The sequence below is a fragment of the Odocoileus virginianus genome, chromosome 17 (assembly GCF_023699985.2).
Source record: "Odocoileus virginianus isolate 20LAN1187 ecotype Illinois chromosome 17, Ovbor_1.2, whole genome shotgun sequence".
Lineage (NCBI taxonomy): Eukaryota > Metazoa > Chordata > Mammalia > Artiodactyla > Cervidae > Odocoileus > Odocoileus virginianus.
Window position 1 is genome coordinate 40,074,406 of NC_069690.1, and position 20,810 is coordinate 40,095,215.

Here is a 20,810-nt window from a genome sequence, read left to right on the forward strand (position 1 = left end):
CTCCCTTTCCAGGATGTTGTTTTACAATGTATACAGGTTACAGCTCTGTGTGTGTCTGTTTTAGTCTCCTATCTGGAGCTTTAGCCTCAGGTCGGTCTGGATGTCAGCAGAGGGTGGGACAGAGACTCAAGAGTGCTTTTCTCTTGCTTCTTACCCTTGCCTGCCCACCCCCACTGAGGCTGAGCAGTTGGGTGGCAGCCCCCAGAGCTTGCAGACCTGGGTGCCCAGGCAGTTGTGCTGGAAATACCTTGTAACACACAGCAGATAGCAATCTTAACCACAATAGAGGGGTGGGTGATTGTGCTGGGAGGGCAGTGGGTGGAGGACGATGGCACAGAACGGATGCATTATGTTCTCAAAATGATTCTTGTTTTGATGGTGAGGATTTACCAGTGAAAAGCATTGATTTCTTCTTCTCTGGAGCACTGTTCACCTCCCTGCCAAATTCTCCCAACAAAGTGGAGGTGGTAAGGGGAGAGCATTGTTAGGAATTCTCTAGAAAACACTTCTTCAGAATCAAACCTGCTTTTCTGACTCAGATGTGAATGCTGGGAGATGCTCCATTTTCTCTGAAAAACACTAGAGTCTGTGATTATTGGGACTGCCCAGGTAAAGAATTCACCTGCCAGTGCAGGAGATGCAGGTTCGCTCCCTGGGTTGGGAAGATCCCCTGGAGATGCAAATGGCAACCCACTCCAGTATTCTTGCTTGGAAAATCCCATGGACAGAGGAGCCTGGCAGGCCACAGTCCATGGTGTCACAAAGAGTTGGACGTGACTGAGCCACTAAACAATAACAACACGTGATTATTGGGAAGGCAGTTTCTCTGCTATTTGCCAGATATCCTTGAACCCATAACACTGACGTCCCCGCTGTCCCCTGAGTCAAAGCGGACCCCCGAGTTAGCCTGCTCGTCTCCCTGACGTTCCCTGTCACCCTGCGCAGGCCAGAACCGCTTCCCCGGCTGCCGCTGCAAGACCCAGTGCAACACGAAGCAGTGCCCGTGCTACCTGGCAGTGCGGGAGTGCGACCCTGACCTGTGCCTCACCTGCGGGGCCGCGGAGCACTGGGACTGCAAGGTGGTGTCCTGCAAGAACTGCAGCATCCAGCGTGGCCTCAAGAAGGTGCGGCTCCCGGCTCCAGGCCAGGCGCAGGCAGGCTGAGGATCCGTGCAGCCTCTGTCTGCGGGCCCCTGAGGTGGTGTGCGCACCGTGTTGGTGATTCCCGACAGATACACGTTTCCTGAGTTCATCAAGCCTTTGGTCCCCTCGAGGGATTAGAGAAGTAATCCCCTGACTTGGCCAGACTGAGAGGAGCAGGGAAGAGGCCATGTCACTGACCATGTCTGTTTTCTGTGGACATTCACAGTGAGTTCCACAGGGTCAGCTATAGGAGGTTCCCCAGGCTAGAGGAAGAGGTATCAGGTCTCTTTTCATCACCTCCCACCAGAATACAATGGCTGAGTCCTTTTTCTGTTTTCAGATCCTCTTACAGTTGCTAGTTCTTTCCACCCTGCTGCCCGCAGCCCACGTGCATGTCCAGCACACATTCCCCCCCGCCCCCGGCTCGCACACGCCCTGTAATCTGAGGTTTGACTCCCTGTTCCCCAGCACCTGCTGCTGGCCCCCTCAGATGTGGCCGGATGGGGCACCTTCATTAAGGAGTCAGTGCAGAAGAATGAATTCATTTCTGAATACTGCGGTGAGGTGAGTGCTATCGGTGTGGCACACATTCTTACATGGAGAGATACTGATGAGAAACCCTTACTTTCTGTGGGCCAGACTTCTGTGAATTGATCTCTAAATAACTCAGCCAAGTTCTCATGTGGCCTCTCGGGGGATCCCACAGAGCTGTTTGCAATCCTGAAACAAACCACTCTTTCTTCGACTTTCTGGCAATTCAGGCTATACAAGGGGGCCAGGCAGGCGGGGGGCTCTGGTCTGTCTCAGTGCTGGTTAGCCTGTGCAGGGATTGGGATGAAACTAGCTGAGCTCCCCCTCTGACTACTGTTCTTGTGGTCCTCCATAAGCCCCCTCCTGGCCCTTTCTAGAGGCAGAGTGCCATGCCCTGAGCAGGCAGCCACTGTCTGTTCCTTGTCTGTCTCTACAGCTCATCTCTCAGGATGAGGCCGATCGACGAGGGAAGGTCTATGACAAGTACATGTCCAGCTTCCTCTTCAACCTCAACAATGGTAGGGAGTCTCTCTTTCATCCCCACATGATCTCAGGCAGGTCTTCCCACCAGACTCCCCTGGTCATCATTCAGGTTCAGACCAGCGCTGAGTCTTCCAGCTGATGATTAGAGCACAGTGCTGAGACTGAACTCAGAGACTCCAGGAGCCACAGTTTGCTTGCTCTGGGAGAACCTCCATTTCCGGGTTGTGTTTGTTAATCAGAGCCCCGAGTGCTTATACCTCAGAAATCTACCTTCCGAGTAGGTGGGAGGGGAGGTCTGTAATTCCCACAAGAGGAAGGGAACCCGCAGGGAGTGCTTCCATGAGAGGCTGTTTCTAGCTCCAATTGGTGTGCTGGGACTCAGAGTTTCCCCTGCATTGTTTATGTTACAGTTTAGTTGATTTCAGATTCAGGCTCAGGAAACTGTAGAGCTTCCAGGTAAGCTCATGGTCCCCCTGGTTTACTTTATAGATTTTGTCGTGGATGCTACCCGGAAAGGAAACAAAATTCGATTTGCAAACCATTCAGTGAACCCCAACTGTTATGCCAAAGGTGAGTTCCCAGTAACGTGGGAGGTGGGATAGATGATGGGTGCTTCATTTACTATGATTTCTATCCATTAGTTCAGTTTTTTTTCGTAACCGAATTATTTCTTTGTCCAAAGATAATCATGATTAATGTCTAATATCATTTTGAGCCCTTCTGTCTTGGTTTTTTAATCTGCTTTTCTGACTGAATACATTATAAACAGTTTTTCCTAATGTGAAGCTTTTGAAGATAATTTTTTCCCTGTGTCACTAGCCAAAATAACAGATCTAAAAGCATAGAGACATCTACCTTCATTGATGACTTTCTGATTCCTCTTCATGTGTGTTTTCACTGGGAATTGGGAGAAAATTGGCCCAGACTCACTACTGATCATTGACTTGAAGTGACTTGGAATCTAGCCCTGGTTTTATCCTATTTCAGTGGTCATGGTGAACGGGGATCATCGAATTGGAATCTTTGCCAAGAGGGCAATTCAAGCTGGCGAAGAGCTCTTCTTTGATTACAGGTAAGGCAGCCAGGAATAGTCCTAGGGAAGTGGCCCAAAGGGCAGAGAGGGTAGCTGTTGAAATTTATCTGGGGGGCTGAGGGTGAGTGATATGGATGAAGGAGGACATCTCATGGTGACCAAGGCTTTTTCTCTGTGGTGCTGTCTGGTGCCTCACCTCTGAAGCAGGAGCCTTGTAGGAGGGAGAAGGAGGGGAAGTGAAATGGGAGGGAACTTCATCTTTTCAATCACACAGGCCTCGGTAGTGACCTGGTTCCTCCTCCTGCCCTGGGACAGGTACAGCCAAGCTGATGCCCTCAAGTACGTGGGGATCGAGCGGGAGACGGATGTCCTTTAGGCCTCGTGGGCCCCTCGCCAGTGCTATGGTCGCGGCACTGTCCTGCTTTCATGCACACACCACTGCTGCTCGAGTTTCCTGCACTATGTGTCTCCTACACCGAGAAACCCCCCATCCGCTCCCTCTGTAGTGAGGCCTCACCTGTGTCCAGTGGGGACAGAACTGTCTCAGCGAGAGGGGAGACAGAGGCGGCTAGGGCTTGGGCTCCCAGGAAAGAGAGTTGCATCAGTGGGAGACTGCGTCTCAGGCCTTGGAGGAAGAGAGCACAGGCTGGGGGCAGGTGACGTTTGCTTGAGTTCTTAACGGCTCCCCAGGCTGTGGGCCTCAAGGGTCACCTTGGACAGTTCCTAACAAGCATTAGCCTAACTTTCCAAATCAAGGATCCTTCCTGTAGTTGGGTCACCAGCAGATCTCTCTGTAGTCCTGAGACCAGGAGAGGACAGGTTCAGTGAAGTTTGGTACCCAGAGCTTGTGAGTGATCAGGGTTAAAAATGAGCCTGGCAGGCAGAGCAGACTGAATTCAGAGGGGAGATGGGGAACCTGACTACTACCTCTTTCCCCCTGACATGCTTCAAACTGAAAGAGTGTGGGTTCTAAGAAAAGCTCTTCAAGGCTGGGAGAAATAAAGCTGAGTGCCATCCATCTTTCTGCAGACAGTGAGAACCAGCCCAACGACAATAATAAACTGCTAAGCTTGGGGCCCAGCAGGCTTTGGGGCACCCTCTGTGTGTACTCTGGAGACGAATGGGTATGTTTTCAGATTCCCAGGAGCAGATGCCAGTGCCCTGTCAACCCCTTTCAAAGTTCTGATTTGGCAGTGACAGGTGGGCATTACACTGCTGCTTAAGAACTGGAGGGGTGGTGCAGTCTGGGTCTGATGCTCTTGTTCCCTGCAGATGTAGCTGTGTTCAGGCCTTTCTTTTCCCTTAGAGGCTGGGCCTATGGGGCCGCTTTTGCTCCTGTCTTCCAGGTAGTGGGGTACAGGCCTGGACTAGCGAAGGGGAAGGTTGGTGGATCACTTTCCTGCCTGGAGTCCCTGTTGTAGGAAAGGATAAGTTGACACTATGTGTTTGGAAGTGGGCGAGGAGCTCCTAGGTTGTGCGTGTTTGGGATGGCACCACGCAGGCAGACTGGCAGAGGGTATTTAAATGTCGAGAAGACACAGGTCGGCCAGCTGTGCCAGTTCATAGTGACATTCTCTCTGGGATTCTTGGAAGCACTTTATTTCCTCTAGAAGGTCTAGAGATTGAGGTAGAGTTTGAGCTAAGGTCTCGGGGGTCCCTGCCCAAATCTCTTTGCTGAGGGAGCGGGGAGGAGGTGATGGGAGATTCTCCTCCAGCTCTATCTCATGTCCTGGTGGAGGCAGAAGCTGCCGTGAAACAGCAGAATTGAATGAGAATGGCACCAGCCCTAAGAACCGCCCCTGTGTCAATGGCTGGTGCTGAGCTGCAGGGAATAAGGCGCTTTGTGCTAGGGAAAGAGAAGTGGGCAGGTACAGACAAGCCTAGGGTGTTAGATAAGGGAGCGGGCTTCTCCCTTCTCTGTGGAGTCAGAGCCTCTCTTCCCTGGTCTGTGCTGACCACCCCCTTCCTCTAACCCCATTGGTTGTCCCAGTGAAGCAAGGAGTAGGGTCCCCTCTGGCCAGACTGTTACCTAGGGATTTCTGTGGGACATGCGCGTGCACACGCATACACACACACACACACTCACTCATTCACTCACATACCCTCACTCACCACACTAGTGGGCACACAGGCACTCAGCACTGAGCACACACCCAGCCAGTTCCTGACAGAAGCCTCTTCCCACCTGACGGGGCCAGCCCCTGCCAGGCTTCTGAAATCTTCATCTGCTGTGGTTTGTATGCATTGTGTATAGGGGACACCCTCTAGCTGGACTGTGGGCTCCGAATTACTCATAAATTATAGAGAAAAACCAGAGACAGAGGAAGGAGGGTTAGGACTGTCTGAAATGCAGTCCGGGGGCTGGCTATGAGGAGTAGATGGGGAAAAATTGACATCCAGCCTTTGAAAGGCTAGACTGACCCCACCCTTCCCTCAGCGTGCAGAATCACTGTGGTTGACCCCCTCCTTCCCCTGTGTCAGACCACTGCCTACTGCTGTTGCTCCAGCATTCCCATCCTCTCCCCTGATCTCCCCCACCTTTAATGACGGGTCTTAACCCCTCCCCCCAGACAAGTAATGATGGATGGAGTGAGGTGGTGGGAATGGCGGGGGAGGCTGGTATATGTGCAGCTCTGTTGCCAGTGAATTTCACGCACTTTAAAGTCCTGTGGCTTGTGACCTCTTATCTGAATAAAGTGGTAGAATCCATTTTGGCAAGTTGTGTGCTGTGTGCTTTGGGGTCCAGGGATGAACCCTGGAAGGATCCAGGGGTGGCGGTTCAGGAGCAGCGCAGGCTGAAGCTTGAGCATTCTGATCTCCACTTGTCCACGGAGACCCAGGGTTGGGGAAGATCTGGGGCAGGGGGTTGGCAAGAACCAAGCAGCCTTTTAGCAGGCGATGCCGGGATTCTGAGTGCTCCCCATTAGAGATTCTGGAGCTGTCAGATTAGTTCCCTGAAAGTCATCCCGCTTATCCACTAGCCACGCCGCCAACTACCACACACAGACTGGAGCTCTGTCACTCTGCTTTATTAGAACAGCTCCGAGTCTGAGAGCACAGCTTCAGAGTGGAGGCTGGATCAGGCTTGGGTGAGTGACCAGCAGACCTCGTGAGACTTCCAGCACAGGAGAAGCACACTGGGTGGGCACAGGACAGTCCATTGATTTTGTCTTTTATATATAAACTGATAATTTAAAAAAATTAGAGTGATATATATAGTTTCTCTAGAGAGAGACTTTGCAACAAAAAATATATATAAAGAAGATGACCTCCTGGACAAATGAAGCAGCATCTCTGAGCGGAGGAAAGAGGGCTCCTCATGCATTGGAGGGGGGGGCCAAGCCTTTGGACAGGCACCAAGGCTATTGCATATCTTGGAGGAGGGAGGAAGAGTAGAGGGCTGGCTAGTCAGTGTGTTTGCATTATTCTCTCTACATTGCAAGTTTTTTTTATGGCTTTGGCTAAAGCGTTTAAAGCAGCGGAGGTACTAAGGTGCTAAACTGAGGCCTCTCGGTCTCTGTAAAAAAACAAAAAAGGGGGGTGGGGGGGGCAGCAATGAAGCCCTCCCTAACCCCCAACTGAGGGGAAGCAGGTGGAAGATGTTCTGCAGGGGAAGGGGGGAGGCTGGGGGGTATGATTGAGCAGCCTCCCCCCATGCCCTGGGCGCCCCTGCAATCCCACACATCTGTCCCTGCTGAGATTGAATATTTGAAGGGAGGCGGTTAATCTCCCCTGCACTCTGGTGTTAATTCCTGGCCACAGCTGGGACAGGGGTGGCAGGAAAGGCCTGGGCCAACCCCATGAGGCTTCTTTGGGGCAGGTGAACAACCAGGAGCCTGGGGAAATGGGGATGGGCAGGGCATTGGTTTTAGGCAGTGAGGCTCAGCCACTCCCTTTGGTCCCATCTGTAGCTCTGCCCACCAGACTTGGCAGGAGGGAAATCCTCTAGATGAGCAGAGCCAGCTAAGAGGAGCCACATGTCCCTGCAAGGATGGGGTGGAGGCAGGATTGGGGAATTCGGAGGAGACGGGCTTGGTCCTTGAAGCCCCTCTCCTGATTCATTCAGATCTGGACTCCTCCAGAATCTGGGGTAGGTTTTGGTCCCGGGGGCCAGGCGCTGGGGCTGGGGCTGGGGCTGGAGCTGGAGCTGGAATTTGGGTGGGAGCTGGTGTCGGAGTCGGGGTTGGGGCTGAGGCTGGGTCTGGGGCTGGGCCTGAAGTAGGCAGGGGAGGTTTGCTGCCAGGGTGGTAATCGTGTGTGGCCTTGGGCTCATTGGTGTGGTAGGAGCCCTTGTAGCGATGATTCTGTAGATAGAAGAGCACCAGCATTCCCACCAGTCCCAGCAGCAAGAAGGCCACCAAAACTGAAAGAGAAAAAAGGAACAATTGAGGGCAGATCTTTGAGGTTTCACCTATACACAGACACATGTGTATCCTTTTGGCCTAAAGCATGTGTGTCCGACAGTGTCAGCTGTACAACCACATCAAGCTATTCTTGATGTGTCTGGTTGGTCTAAAGTCCTGGCTTCTATTCTGTTTCTAATATTAGAATTTCTGTTTCTCATATGGTACATGTAATGTTTAATAAATTTCTCTTTCTAATAATAGAATTCTGTCCTATTTCTAATATTCTCTTTCAACATCCCTGGTACTTACTCCAGTTTCTCATCTTTCTGGATCTTACTCTACCCCTGTTTCCTCATCCCTTAGCTTTAGCCCCAATTATTTTTTTTATAACGGCTTTATTGCGATATAGTTAACATACCATAAAATGTATCCTTTTATAGTGCAGTAAAACTCCCTTTAAGACACAGTTCCTGCCTAATTCTGGGACCTTTTAGATATTAAACCCCTGATTTTGGTGGGAACATGTGGCCATGACCCAACAGAGGAGCATATGACTTAAGCTGCTCATCATGAAGTGAACATCATGTGATCCACAAAGTCATAAAGTCAGAGACGTGACCAGCAATGGACTACCACTACGTGGAAATGGTATATTGAGTCAGGCAGTGATAGGCATATCACTGTAAAAACTTTGTCCCAGTTTTAATATTTCACTTCTATTAAAATCTATAGAATCTGCCAATATTTAAAAATCTCCAAGCTGATTATCAGTTACCTTCAGCATAGCCTGTCTCATGGTTCTTGGCACCACCATATACTAAGTGCCTTCAGTACCCCTCAGGCCTGAGGATACGGGACAGGGAGGGAAGGCTGACAGCTAGAGGGTAGAATGAGAGGTCAGGGTAGGGACGGTGCCACTCACAGCCCAAAAGTATAGCAACCCATCCGTCATCATGGTAGTATGGGAAGTCTGAAAAAAAGAGAAAGCACCAGTTAGGAGGAGCCTCCTGCAAATTAAGAATCATTTCCTTTCCCTCTTGTCCCTCTTTTCCCTTCCTCTTCTGTGTCCCTGGGGACATACCTGGGGGAAGATACCAGGGGTCCAGCTCAGGGGGCACCTCTGAGACGAGACGTGGCATGGCTCCGCAGTTAGACTCAGACAGCTCTCCCTGGACACGAAGGGCCTCGGCCAGCTCCGCAGTCATGGGTCGAGGCGTTCGGAAGTGGGTCTTGAGAGGAGCCACGTTGTTGAATCGGACACCAGACAGGCAGCCTGAGAAACCTGGTGTGTTGTAGCGCTGGATCTCTGGGTCAATCACTCCAGTCTCTGAGGGAGAGGGAGCCCAGAAAGAAAGGGGCTTGGACCCCCTAACAGCCCTGGCCCCTCTCACCACCCCTAGGTTCCCACTTTAGGTGCTCTTTAGCAGCACCTTCACTGCCACTCCCCATCCTTCACCCTCTTCTGGACTCCAGAGGAGTCCACAGCTCCTGACCCCAAATGCCGTCTTAGCCCCAGCTTACCCATAACGCGCCCCAAATACAAGGCCTTGGGCGAGTCCAGCTGGCTGTCCACCAACAGTGAGAACTTCTGTTCCGTCAAGGAGAAGTAGTCCACCTGAGTGGGGAGGGGAAAAGAGATGAGAGGGATAACCAGCAGCAGACATAGCCCAGACCAGGCTGGGACTCTCTTCTTCCAACTGGTGGTGGGTCCGAGATCAGTCCCATGTGGCCAAGTCCTGGGCCCAGACATAGGATTTGGTATTAAAAACCTCACAAACTGGTTTTGAGCCCCGTCTTTGCAGCTTATGGTGGTTTGGGAAAACCACTTTACTGTCAGAGCCCCTTTTGTGACTAGTAAAATGAAGGTAAGAAGAGCAGCCTACCTGAATTGCCTCACAGGGCGATTGTGAGGTCCCATGATACAACACGTGAACATCCTCTGTACATTGGAATGTGCTCTACAGATGCTAAACTCTGCCATTTCCCACTGCCACAACCTTGATGGTGAGGTTATGACCTGAACCAGCCTGCCTCCCCCGGCACACACCTGGATGAAGAGGTTGCGGTAGACCCGGGTGATGTTGACGCTGTGGGGCTGGCCGTCTGTCACAGGGCGGGTGGTGAGCTGGTACACATAGGGGCTGGTGCCCAGCTGGTAGCGCAGCTGCAAGGTCCCTGTGGGGTGGGGAGAAGGAAGAGGGGGGTCTCCCCTCAGCTCCCAGAGTCCCCATTTTTTTTTTTTGGCTTTGCCATGCTGCCTATGGGATCTTAGTTCCCTGACCAGGGATGGAACCTGTGGCCCCTGCATTTGGAAGCACCAGAGAAGTCCACCGAAGCCGCCACCTTGGAAGAGCACTTGAGTCCTTGTATTGGTCAATAGTTACGAGAATGGGGGGCACCCAGAGGAAGCTGGAGTGGAGGGCGAGAGCCGCGGGGAACTCACCGTCTTCCTTGATGAGCACGGCCATGTAGTCACGCACAAAGGAGCTGACATAGAGCAGGACGGCGGGGGCAGACTGGGTGCTGAAGCTGAAGGACACCTCCTCTCCAGTGACGTTGTAGACAGGTCCGCGGTAGCCTGGCACCGGCCGGCCTGGCCGCGGGTAATCAGGCAGACGGTACCCAGGGCCATGGTAGCCGGGCACGTAGCCAGGAGTGTCATAGCCGGGGATGTAACCAGGCTCGTAGCCCGGCACTGGCCGGCTCAGCATGTGGGAGAACTCGCGGGCTGCGGAGCGCAGTGCCGACTGGAGGTTATAACGCATCCAGGTGCCAGGCTCAAAGAAACCGCCAATGTCTGGGGCAGAGGTAGTGAAGTCAGGGCCCATCCCCCACTCCAGACGCTATGTATGTCATCCACGCACAGGTCTGGCACGTGTCCCCAGTTTCTGCTACACCACAACCCATCTCCATTCACTTTTAGGTCCCCTGGAGGCCCTATGTCATGGAACGGAATCTTAAAATCATAAGAAATGTAAAAGATCACCTGATCCAACCCCTGCGCTTTACAGATGGGGAAAGCAAGGCTCTGAAATGGGCAGTGACTTGCCTGAGGATACATAGTAAGTGGAGGGTCAGAATTAGAATCAAGATACCACAAGCCCACCTGCCACTACTCACACTTCTAAACCAAGACCAAAGGGCTTCTATGAGTCCCTTAGTCCCTGTGTCTTCCTACCTCACCAGACTTCTCCCACCAGTGACCTACCTGCTCATGCATCCTCCTAGACCAGCCTTAGGGAGGATGTGGTCTTGGTGTATGTGCAGAATCTTGCTATGGTGAATGTCAAGGCTCTCCTTAACCAAGAACCAGGCTGTAGACATGTTTTAGGCGTGCAGCGACTGTCAACTAGGAAATGGCATAGGAGGGTGTCGTGCAGCCTGATGGGGATATGCTTACAAAGGGGGGTAACCTGGGTTCCCTTGGTGACAGTGGGAAGATAGGGAAGTTATTTGTTTTGTTGCTGTTGTTTTTGTAGTGCCAGCTAGCTGTGCCATCCCTTCCTTGTCCCGCTTTATTCCTTTGGAATCACCCAGCAGCTTCAGCTGCCTGAGAGCCCAGCTTAAAGCTCAGGAGCCCAGGATGACCACAGTCTTCCCCGATGCTGACACTGCGTCCTCCCTCCTTCCTCGCCCTCCCTACATCCCATTACGCCGTCTGGCTCATTCCTCCCATAAGCAGCAGCACTGACCGTGGTTGCAGTATGGCCCATCGAAAGCCGTAAGGTCACAGTCACAGGTGTAGTAGCTGTAGCGCTCCACACAGCGGCCGCCATGGAAACAGGGGAACCGGGGGTGGGCGCAGTGGCCTGTGCAGTTGGGTGAGGTACCCTCAGAGGCATTGGCACGGCCCTCCAGGTTCAGAGTCACTCCATTCAGACGCATAGCCCTCAAGCAACCCACGAAAGGCCGCCTCTTGAGCTCTGCAGATCCTGGGGAGAAGGTGAGCAGGTGGAGAGATGGGTGTAGAGCAGAGACAGGGGAAAGTATCGGGGCTGCAAAGGCAGTGAAGGGCTAGAAGAATGGAAAGAATGCCAGGGACTGGAGAGGAAGGGTGGGCCTTGGCTCACTGTGAGGCTGAGGGGACTGTGGCCTAAGAGATGGGATTCCTGGAAACAAGGAGAGTGGCCTCGAGAGGGTAGGATGGTGACAGAGGCTTCAGACCTGCCTCCAGGTCACTGCTCACCAACATAGAGGGGCCGGTCGTACTCCAGCCAGATGTAGGTCTGCAGGGGCATCGGCCGTAGCACCCAGGGCCGGTGATCCACGCGGAGCCGGGCCTGCTTCACGTTGATTTCCGCCCGGACTAGGTGCCACTCATCATCGTTGAACTCAAAGTCGTCTGAGTGCACTGTCAGGTTCTCATCCCCATTCCCCACGTCAAAGGCGAAGACTACATCCCGGGATGCTGGACAGTGTGGGGGGCGGGGGGAGAGGACTCAGCGCTCCCAGGACCCTCACAGGGTCGATACAGCCCTTCTTCTTTGCTCTTTGGAGCTCCTTGACTGTCCCTCCAATCTGTCTACGTGTGGGCGTGCTAAGTCACTTCAGTCATGTCAGACTCATTGTGACCCCGTGGATTGTAGTTCCCCAGGCTCCTCTTGTCCATGGGATTCTCCAGGCAAGATTACTGGAGTGGGTTGCCATTTCCTTCTCCAGGAGATCTTCCTGACCCAGAGGATTGAACCCCTGTCTCTTATGTCTTTTGCATTGGCAGGTGGATTCTTTACTAGCTTGCACCACCTGGGAAGCCCAATCTGTTTACAGCCTGGGACAAAACTCATGAAGTGCTTAAAACCTCATACCTCTGGTCTCCCACATTCCCAGATCCCTGGAGCCAGCTTCCCAGCCCCACCTCTCAGGTTAGAAGCATAGCTCATCAAACTGGAGCCCCACCCCTCACCCCTGGCCACCCCACAGGAGTCCAGCTTCCTCACTCACAACTCAGGGCCAAAGGTCCAGAGAGGCCAAGTGGGTGCCCAGGGTCACAAAGCCAGCTATCGAGATGGAGCTGGGTCTAGAAGCCAGGCCCATCTAAAGCCCCTCCCATGCTGCCTTTCAAAGGGGCATCTGGCCTTGCCACTTACCCCAGCCTCCACCCACCCCACGTCTTCCCCAGGGATCTTCATCCCCCCAGTGTCTGCTTGCTCACTGTTGAGTTCCACACGCACGTAAGGTCGGCGCCACTGGCAGTAAGGGCCCCCCATATTCTCTAAGAAGACTCCTGAGGGAGCCGAGGTCCTGAAGTAGAAAGAGACGTCAAGGCTGTGGTTGGCCCGGATTGGGGGAAAGCGTAGTGCAGCCCCAGTGTGGAAGGAGATGGTGTTCCAGGAATTTCCTACAGAACCAAATGGAGGAAGGCCTTGTCAGTGGGGCGGGAGGCAGGTGACAGGGCAAACGGGGACAGCTGGGGGAACCCAAGGAAAAACTAAGGTGTGTCATGAAAGAGAGGAAGGTACAGGTGCATAGGAACAGGCGTGGGCATGTCATAGCCGGAGCCAGGGTGTCTGGCAGGGTGTCCTGGAGACCCCCGCACACACACACCCAGTGAGTCAGGGCTTTGGAACTAGAGAGCTGACCCTGCGAGGGCACACGGAAAGGCTCTGCCACTCACGGTCGCCGTAGCAGCGCAGAGGCCTCAGGAAGAACTGGGCCTCCGAACTGGATCGGTTTGTGTCCCCCACCACCACCTGAGTGACAGGCAGATGGTCCACAAAGGTCAGCAGGCCCTTGTCGGTTCTCCTGTGGGGTGGGGATGCGACGGCTCAGCCCTTGCTGCTCAGCCGCCCCCAGCATCCTGAAAGCCCTGTTTCTCTGCCCCCCTTACCACTGGGGCTGGTCAGCGTCACAGTTACAGTGCAGAGCAGGGTCCACACAGCTCCGGTCCAGACCACAGGCACAGCGCTGGATCCCAGGCTGCGAGCCGCCCCAGTAGAAGTGCTGCTCCTCATTTCGGCCAATCCAAAAGCTGTAGGGGTAGCCTCCTGGGGAAGAAGGGCAGGCAGCTTCCAGGCCCCGCCCTCCATTAGCCTCAGGGTTCCTCCCTCACCCTTCCAACCAGCCCAGACCACTTCCTGAGCCCTCTGGTCCTCTTCTCCCAGACCCCATGGGTCTCTCCTCCAGCTTTCACCCTGCCCTCCCCACCCCAGCCCTAACCTGCTGTGTTGAGCAGCCGGGAATTGTAGCAGGAGAACTCGATCCATTGCTCACAGTGCTGGGAAGCATTGGCCAGGGCACTGACCTCCTCCCAGGATGCATTCCAATACTGGACAGCCCCGAGGAATGGCCGCTCCATGCTGGAACCGGTCACCCGAGTCGTCCACAGCCTGTCATGGCGCACAACTGTCCATGCCCGGTTCTCTGGGGGAGGGTCGAGGCAGAGCTGTGGCTGGAGAGAAGCATTCTCTACCCACCTCCCTACCCACCTCCAGCACCACTACTGCAATTCGGAGCCAATAAACGAGGCCAGAAGCTCCATTCCAGCCCAGCTCTAAGTCTCCAACATCATAGACCAGCCATGAGACAGCTGGGATGGATCAGGAAGCTGAGATCTAGCTGCAAGGCTAGATTACAAACTCCTGAGTGTTCCCTTCCCGCACTGTCCTCCTTTACCCCTCCACCGTTTAATCTTACTGTCTCCGGTACACCCTTCCATCCTTCCTTGTTCCCCCCTACACTCCTACACTTCATTGTCTGCTGCCCATCACCCCTCAGTCAGAGCCATTTACCTCGGATATCACAGTACACCACAAATGGCTTCAGGGGGCCACTACCATCAGGATCAATGGTGAAGTTCCCAGAAGTTTTCCCACTGAGTCGATAAGCCTCACAGGATTCCTTATACAAAGCTGGTGGGTGGTGAGTTGGGGAAAAGGTAGTTATGGGGTTGGGAGCTAGGAGGGTCAGCCCCATCATCTTTAGCAGCCTCATGGTCCCCAGAAACTTCCTGACTCTCCCCCAGGCTCTCCCCCACACCCCCGCTGGCTTACGCTGGTGGCAGGTCTCCCCCTTGTAGCCTGTCAGTTCACAGTAGCAGATGAAGTCATCCCAAGACTGGTAGCAGCGACCGTCATGCTCACACATGTTAGGGCTGCACCTATGGGAGGGGGTCAGCACGCAGGGAAGGAGCCTTATGGGGAGCTGCAGAGTAGGGTCTGACCCCTACAGGCTTCAGTCCCAGGTCCTGAGAGCACCAGAACGCACCTAACATACTCCACCTAAGTAGCCAGGTAGAAGCCTAGATGTTGGGGCATGAGGCAGGCCTCAGGGCTAAAGTACTACTGTTGCCTCTTCCCCAAAGGAATTAATAATGCCTTATATCCCCATCTTCACCTCCCCACCAAAGAAAACCCTCTAGGACCAAAAACAGATGCTTCATTTCCATTCTGAGCATGTGACACTTTAAGGGAAGAACTGGGAGGTGAGAGGTCAAGAAGCAATCATCCCCAGGTGGGAGACTCAGGAGCTGGGACCAGAAGGGAGATCATTGAGAAAGGCCATTCCCATCACTGGGAGACCATGGAAGAGGGCTTTGGAGGGGGTCACCTCTTGGAGGGAGAGGGGCTTCTGGATACCTATCAGTGATGCCACATGTGTCAAAGAGGACCTCAGCATAGTATCCAAGCCGCCGGCCCTCCACCAGAGTCAGGTTGACCAGTTGACCATCCACCTTGAGCAGCTCCATGCAGCCATGGAACGCCGTCTGGTTGGAGTGGCAGCCCGATCGACTGGCTGGCTTGGGACAACCTGGAGCAACCACCCCTGTGAGGCCCTCCCCAGGGTAGACTCCAGCGACCCTCCCCCGGGGGATGCCAAGGGAGAGCCAGCCATGAAGGAAGGAAGCAAGGAAGGGGGCCAGTAGACAGTGACAGTGACGTTCCAGTCCCCAAGGCCCCAGAGGGGCAAGAGGGATTTACTGCTACAAAGCTCTCCATGTAGCCCTCTCTGGGTGGACTTAGATGGGGCCTTCCCACCCAGAGACAGGGGTCTAGCCAGATTGACCTCCACTTACCTCCAAAGAAGTATGAGGTTCCTGTACGGATCAGCAGTGGGTATGAGACCCTGACCTCTGCCCCCTCCACATCATCAATGCTGATGACTGCATGGTTTTCCTGGGCTACAAAATTCACCTCGTGCCAAAAGCCGTCATTCAGGCGGAACCCTGGACAGGACAGGAGGACAGTGTGGGTGGGGGAGGCACCATGTTCTAGAAGAGTGTCTTGAGTGGAGAAGCAGCAACCCCACTCTGTGTCCTAACAGCAGCCTCTGTGCTTCCCATTTTTACACTTATCACACTGAGCGGTGACATCCCCAAATGTCTCTCTTCACTATGTGGAACCCCAGCCGCTGACACAGAGTCAAAAGGCATCAGTGAATGACACCCACAGGGACCCTCCAAATGGAGTACCAGGATTCTCAACCTTAGTCCCTCAGATCTGCCCGGCCCTCCAACTCCCAGCTGTCTACATCCTGGCACCTCCTGCAGGGCTCCCTCCCTTTCCTCCCTCACCCCTCTGAGCATGCAAAGGCCTCAGTCCAGGCCTACAGTCTCCTAGCTCTCTACCCTGCTCTGGCCTCCCTTTGCCTCCCCTTCCTTTCCCTCTGCTCACCAGCAGCGAACTGAAGCTTCTTTCGGCCGGTCTGCACCACAGACACGTTGACCTGCCCTTCGCTGAGCATCAGCTCCACGTGGCCCAGCCCATCCCCCAGGGAAGAGAAAAGCAGCAGCCCAGTGAGATCCCAGGTGCGGAAGCGAAAAGAGACTGCGAGGCGGCCGCGGCGGGGGAAGCCAGGCACTTGCACGAAGTTGTGAGGACCTCCGAAATTGATGGGATGAGGAACCGGGTCCAGGCAACGGAAGGCCACCTTACCCTGGGGACCCAAGTGAGGATGCATCAGCACCCAAGCTGATGCCCCGCCCCGGCCTCTGTGAGGAGCGGGGTTCCCTGGGTGTACGTCTCCAACCCCACCCCGCCCAGAAACACGTCCGGGTGTGGAGAGGTCTCCAGCCACCAAATCAGCCCTCAGGACTCTTCTCGCTGATCTACATTATCTAATGATCCTCTCAGGAGCGCCTGATTAGCTCCTGAGTTGGGGTAGGGGGAACCACATAATACCTAAACAGCCCTCAAGTCCTTCCTCAGCCCCTGCACTGTGTGACCGCTGGCCGAGACACTCTGGGCTGCCACACCGTTTTCTCCTCACTTCGAACTGAGGAGATGGTGAGACTAGACCCCAGCTTTTAACTAGGCGGGAGCGAGGTGGGGAGCTGGCCTTTTGCACCTCCTGTGAGTCAGTGATGCCCCGCCCACAACGTGAGCAGCTGGCTAGGGAGAGGGCTCCTCGGCTTTTAGATGATTCTCAAGATCTCTCCCCCACTCCACTCCCTTGTTCCCGGAGGCTTTGATGCCCCGTCCTCCCAGATCCCCCAGCCCACTGGCCTCGAAGGTGATCCGGGAATGGCGCCTCACGGCCAAGTCCGCGATGTTGACTCTGTTGAAGATGACGTTTTCTATGCAGCCGCGGAAATTATGCCGATAGGCAAGGTTCTTCTGCGCGGCGCCCACCAGCCCCCCGATGAACATCTGTGGGCGAGTGAGGAGTAAGCGTCCCTAGATGCGGCAGCGTGCGCGCCTTTCTCGAGCTCCCGCGCCGTCCACTTTCCCACGCTCAGACTGAGGTCTGAGACACACCGTTGCCCCAGTATCGGTATTGAAGCTGGAAGCTCGCTGGGCCTCCTGAGGCTTGGGTTTTAGCCCTGACCCCACCACAAATTGGCTGCATGCCCTTGGGTAAGTCGATGAACCCGTCTGGGGTTCTTTATCTGCACATCAGGGCCAGGAGAGGGCAATTTTCTCATCTTGCCTGATCCCCCAAACCCAGATTTCTAGACTCCATCTCAGCAGCTCTGGAGTGGAGCCTGGGAATCAGCATGCTAACACCAGCAACGACAGCAACAAAATCCCAAGCTTTTCTGGGAGTTTGCCAACTCCTGCTAGCATATTCAGAAAGCAAGAGTCTTACCTCTGAAAGAAGTGCCGCCACCCCCCCTCCCCCAGCGGCCCACCCAGCATCTCACTTAACCAAATGGCTCCTCCCCTCTTTGCTCACCTCGTTGTCCAGGTTCAGTCTCTCGAAGTCGCCATTGAGCACGAAGCGCTGCACGTAGCCGTCCAGGGTGAGATTTGCGTCACGGCCAAATCGGTCGACTCGTACGTAATGCCAGTGCTGGTCATTGAGGACTCCCCCAGCGCTCACGGTCGTGTGGCCCGGCCTTGGCTGGATGGGGCTGCTGCCTGAGGGTGGGGTAGGCCGGGGTCAGACAGGGAACCTGGAGAACCCCCCTCGGGCCCTACCGCCCAGCAAACCCCCAGGCGGAGCAACAGCCTACAATACAGAGGAGGAACTGCTCAAGGCCCAGGACGGCCAGGGAGGGTGGGCACATAGAGGCCGGACCACCCTCAGCCTGCGATGGAGCGGTGGCCAATGGCAAGTACGGACTTAGCCATTTAACTTCTCTGAGCTTCTCTTTTCCTATCACTAAAACGGGGCACGATAGCGGCTTCTACCTCATCACGTGCATATTATGGAAAGCGAATGAGATACAAAATAATAACAACGCTTCAGGAGAGTGTGTGTGTGTGTGTGTGTGTGTGTGTGTGTGTGTGTGTGCGCGCGCCTGTATACATATATACAATGTCTGACGGGGGAAGTGCTTGTCCAAGGTCACACCGCAGGTAGGTGCTAGGTGCTGGAGTCCGCTTCTCCTAATTCCCAGTCCAGAGTTTCGCAAGCACCAAATTTTACACGAAGAAGGCAGATGGGTCCAAATAGTTAAGGAAGGGGAAGATAAGGAATGGGGCGCGGCTTCGCGGAGGAGGTGCGACAAGGGGCGTGGGAGGAAAGCCTGGGGCTCCGCGCCGCGGCCGCGAGCTCACCCAGGCTCATGTGCAGCAGCAAGTGCGCCCCCTGCAGCTCGAGTGTCACGTAGTCGCCCTGGGCGCCCTCGGCGTGCAACAGGAGCCCGTCCTTTTCTTCGGTTTTGAAGCTGAAGGCGAACACGTCCCACAGACTCCGGCTGACTCCTCTCGGGAAGCGGTAGGAGATGGCATCATCGCCATCGAAATACAGCACGTCGGACTCTGCGGGAAGGACCGTAGGTGGGTCGGGGGCCGCGGGACTCTGTCTCCCGCCCCGCCACCACCACAACCCCGAACCCTTACTGTAAGGGCAGCCGTAGAGACCGAGCCTCAGGCCGATCTTGCCGCGCGGGTTCCAAGCCAAGGGCACGATGCGGATGTAGCGCGCCGTGAAGTGATAGTGCAGGTCGTGGCGAACCACCGCTGACTCGTTCACGTTGCCGAAGAAGGTCTGAAGGCAAGGGGAGAGGGATGACCACGTTCCCACCCTCTGCTTGCTTTACCACAGCCTCCCAGCCCGCAGCTGTCGCATCCAGCTAATCTCGACCTCTTGAAGGCAGACACTCCTTATCTCCTCCGCCTTCCTGACTTTACAGTTTCCCTAGCCTAGAGCGTCCTCTCCACCATCCCATTATTTCCTCAAAGGTCAACTCAGATGTCGCCTCCTCCAAGAAGCACTCCCAGATTTTACCCTGAAGTATGTTAAACCCTGTCAATTGGGCGTATCCTGCACACAGGTCAAGCAGATGGTCCTTCTGGACTGAGTCCCTGGAGTGAAAGTCACTGCTCCTCATCTGTGCCCTCACCACCACCTCCTCCCCCTCCCCCAAACCTGTGCCCAACCCAGCCCAGGTCACAGAGCTGAGAAGGTTCCCCAAGTGTGTGTGCAGGGAGCCTGGAGTACCGCGTTGTGCCCTCGCTGATAGAACGGTGTCCAGCTGTCCACTCGGTCGCCGTAGAGCAGCATGTAACGTGTGACCCAGTCCCACGAGTTAAAGGACCCCTGCGTGGCCACAGCCCGAATTCGGTGCTTCTTCATTAGGTCGATCTGGAGCCAGGGATTTGGGTCCCCAATCCGGGGAGACCATCCACTTATGCCTACAGAAGGGACAAGGGTTTTCACCACTGGCTCCCCCTTTACCTCCAGCCCTCCAGAGTCCTTCACCCCACCGTGGGCACCACCGTGCTCACCGTGCAGCCGGGCGAAGCGGGGCGCAGTGAAGAGCCCATAGTAGGAGGAGGCGCCCAGGGAGCGTGCATACAGGGGCCCAACCAGCTCCTCGTCGCAGCCGTCTGGGTTGCAGGAACAGACATGTTTATCAGGGCGGCCCCTCCCAGTCCTTCCAAAGGCCCAGAAGGCTTTTCCAAAGGCTGAGCAACTGGCGCTCGTTCTTCACTCCCCCCAGTGCAGACCCAGCCCTAACTTAAACCACCTGCTCAACGTGGCCTGCAGCAACAGCTGCACACTGAGGGGAGGCTGCCTTCTCCTCCTGGGGGAACCCCTAAGCCAGACCCTCCCAAGGACCAGTTGGGGTTCAGTACTCCCCAAAACACAATCCCAAACCTCAGCACCTTTCAGAACCTGAGTCACCCCAAGACATCAATCCATCCCCAGACTTAGCCTCAGTACCATTCAGCAGCACCCGCAAACCTGCATGGAGCCCAAATGCAGGCCTAGTCCCAACCCCAGCCAGTCCTAGCACCACCAGTTCCATGTTCAAACCTAGCATTGTATAGGCTCACCAAATACTGCATGGATCCCAACCCCCAAATCCAGCCCCAGCCTTAGCCGCAAACCCCAAACCCTGGTCCCTGGGCCAGCTCCAAGCCCAGCCCCAGTCCCCTTAACCCCCTAGCCCGAGTCACCGGTACCACTCCTATTCCCAACCCTCAAACCCGGCACTCGCTCCCTCTTGGATCGCAGCCCCAAGTCCCCGCCCGGGCCGACTCGATCTTCAGCTCGGAGCCCAGCCCCAGCCCCGGGCGCGCGCGCCAGCCTCGGAGCTGCATTGCGGAGCGCGGGGGAGAGGCTGTAAAGGATGAAAGCGCACGAGTGCGCGCTGGCCGGGAAGCGACCCGCGACCACCCAGCCGCAATGCGGTGCGGGACCCGCCCTGCAGACCTCGGACTCCCGGACCCAACCCTGCCTGCCTGCGAGCTCTGCACTCACAGTAGCCCCAACCCCGGGCTCCTGAGACCGCAGCGAGAAGGATACAGAAGAGCCGGAGACGCATCATGCAGGGCTGAAGGGTCTCGGCGGCCGCCTTCCTGTGCCCGGCTCCGGCTAGGGCTCCAGTTCCAGCTCGGCTATCCTCCTGGGTTTTCGCAACGAATGACTGTCTCTCCCCCTTACCCA

The 20,810-nt window shown here is 55.1% G+C and overlaps 2 protein-coding genes across 3 annotated transcripts in view; one reads left to right on the forward strand and one right to left on the reverse strand.

Moving 5' to 3' along the window:
* EZH1 (enhancer of zeste 1 polycomb repressive complex 2 subunit) overlaps nucleotides 1-5,898 on the forward strand; it is a 30,849-nt gene extending 24,951 nt beyond the window's left edge. For both annotated transcript variants that reach the window (XM_020888046.2, XM_070479462.1), the window contains 6 exons: nucleotides 946-1,124; nucleotides 1,611-1,706; nucleotides 2,110-2,191; nucleotides 2,646-2,726; nucleotides 3,144-3,228; nucleotides 3,505-5,898. In XM_020888046.2, the coding sequence (XP_020743705.1) occupies nucleotides 946-1,124; nucleotides 1,611-1,706; nucleotides 2,110-2,191; nucleotides 2,646-2,726; nucleotides 3,144-3,228; nucleotides 3,505-3,565 (584 nt within the window). In that variant the 3' untranslated portion in view covers nucleotides 3,566-5,898. The remainder of the gene's footprint in view (nucleotides 1-945; nucleotides 1,125-1,610; nucleotides 1,707-2,109; nucleotides 2,192-2,645; nucleotides 2,727-3,143; nucleotides 3,229-3,504) is intronic.
* Nucleotides 5,899-6,202: 304 nt separating this feature from the next.
* Nucleotides 6,203-20,710, reverse strand: CNTNAP1 (contactin associated protein 1). Its single transcript, XM_020888043.2, has 24 exons — nucleotides 20,625-20,710; nucleotides 19,646-19,747; nucleotides 19,359-19,552; nucleotides 18,758-18,905; nucleotides 18,473-18,676; nucleotides 17,646-17,830; nucleotides 16,976-17,119; nucleotides 16,145-16,406; nucleotides 15,547-15,696; nucleotides 15,110-15,281; nucleotides 14,525-14,631; nucleotides 14,264-14,383; nucleotides 13,692-13,895; nucleotides 13,363-13,519; nucleotides 13,150-13,277; nucleotides 12,688-12,873; nucleotides 11,722-11,943; nucleotides 11,228-11,467; nucleotides 9,979-10,332; nucleotides 9,583-9,710; nucleotides 9,057-9,150; nucleotides 8,617-8,862; nucleotides 8,458-8,505; nucleotides 6,203-7,552 (listed from the first exon to the last, which is right to left on the reverse strand). Exons 1-24 carry the CDS (start codon nucleotides 20,689-20,691, stop codon nucleotides 7,248-7,250), a joined length of 4,167 nt encoding a protein of 1,388 aa, XP_020743702.2. The 5' UTR covers nucleotides 20,692-20,710; the 3' UTR covers nucleotides 6,203-7,247.
* Nucleotides 20,711-20,810: the final 100 nt, after the last annotated feature.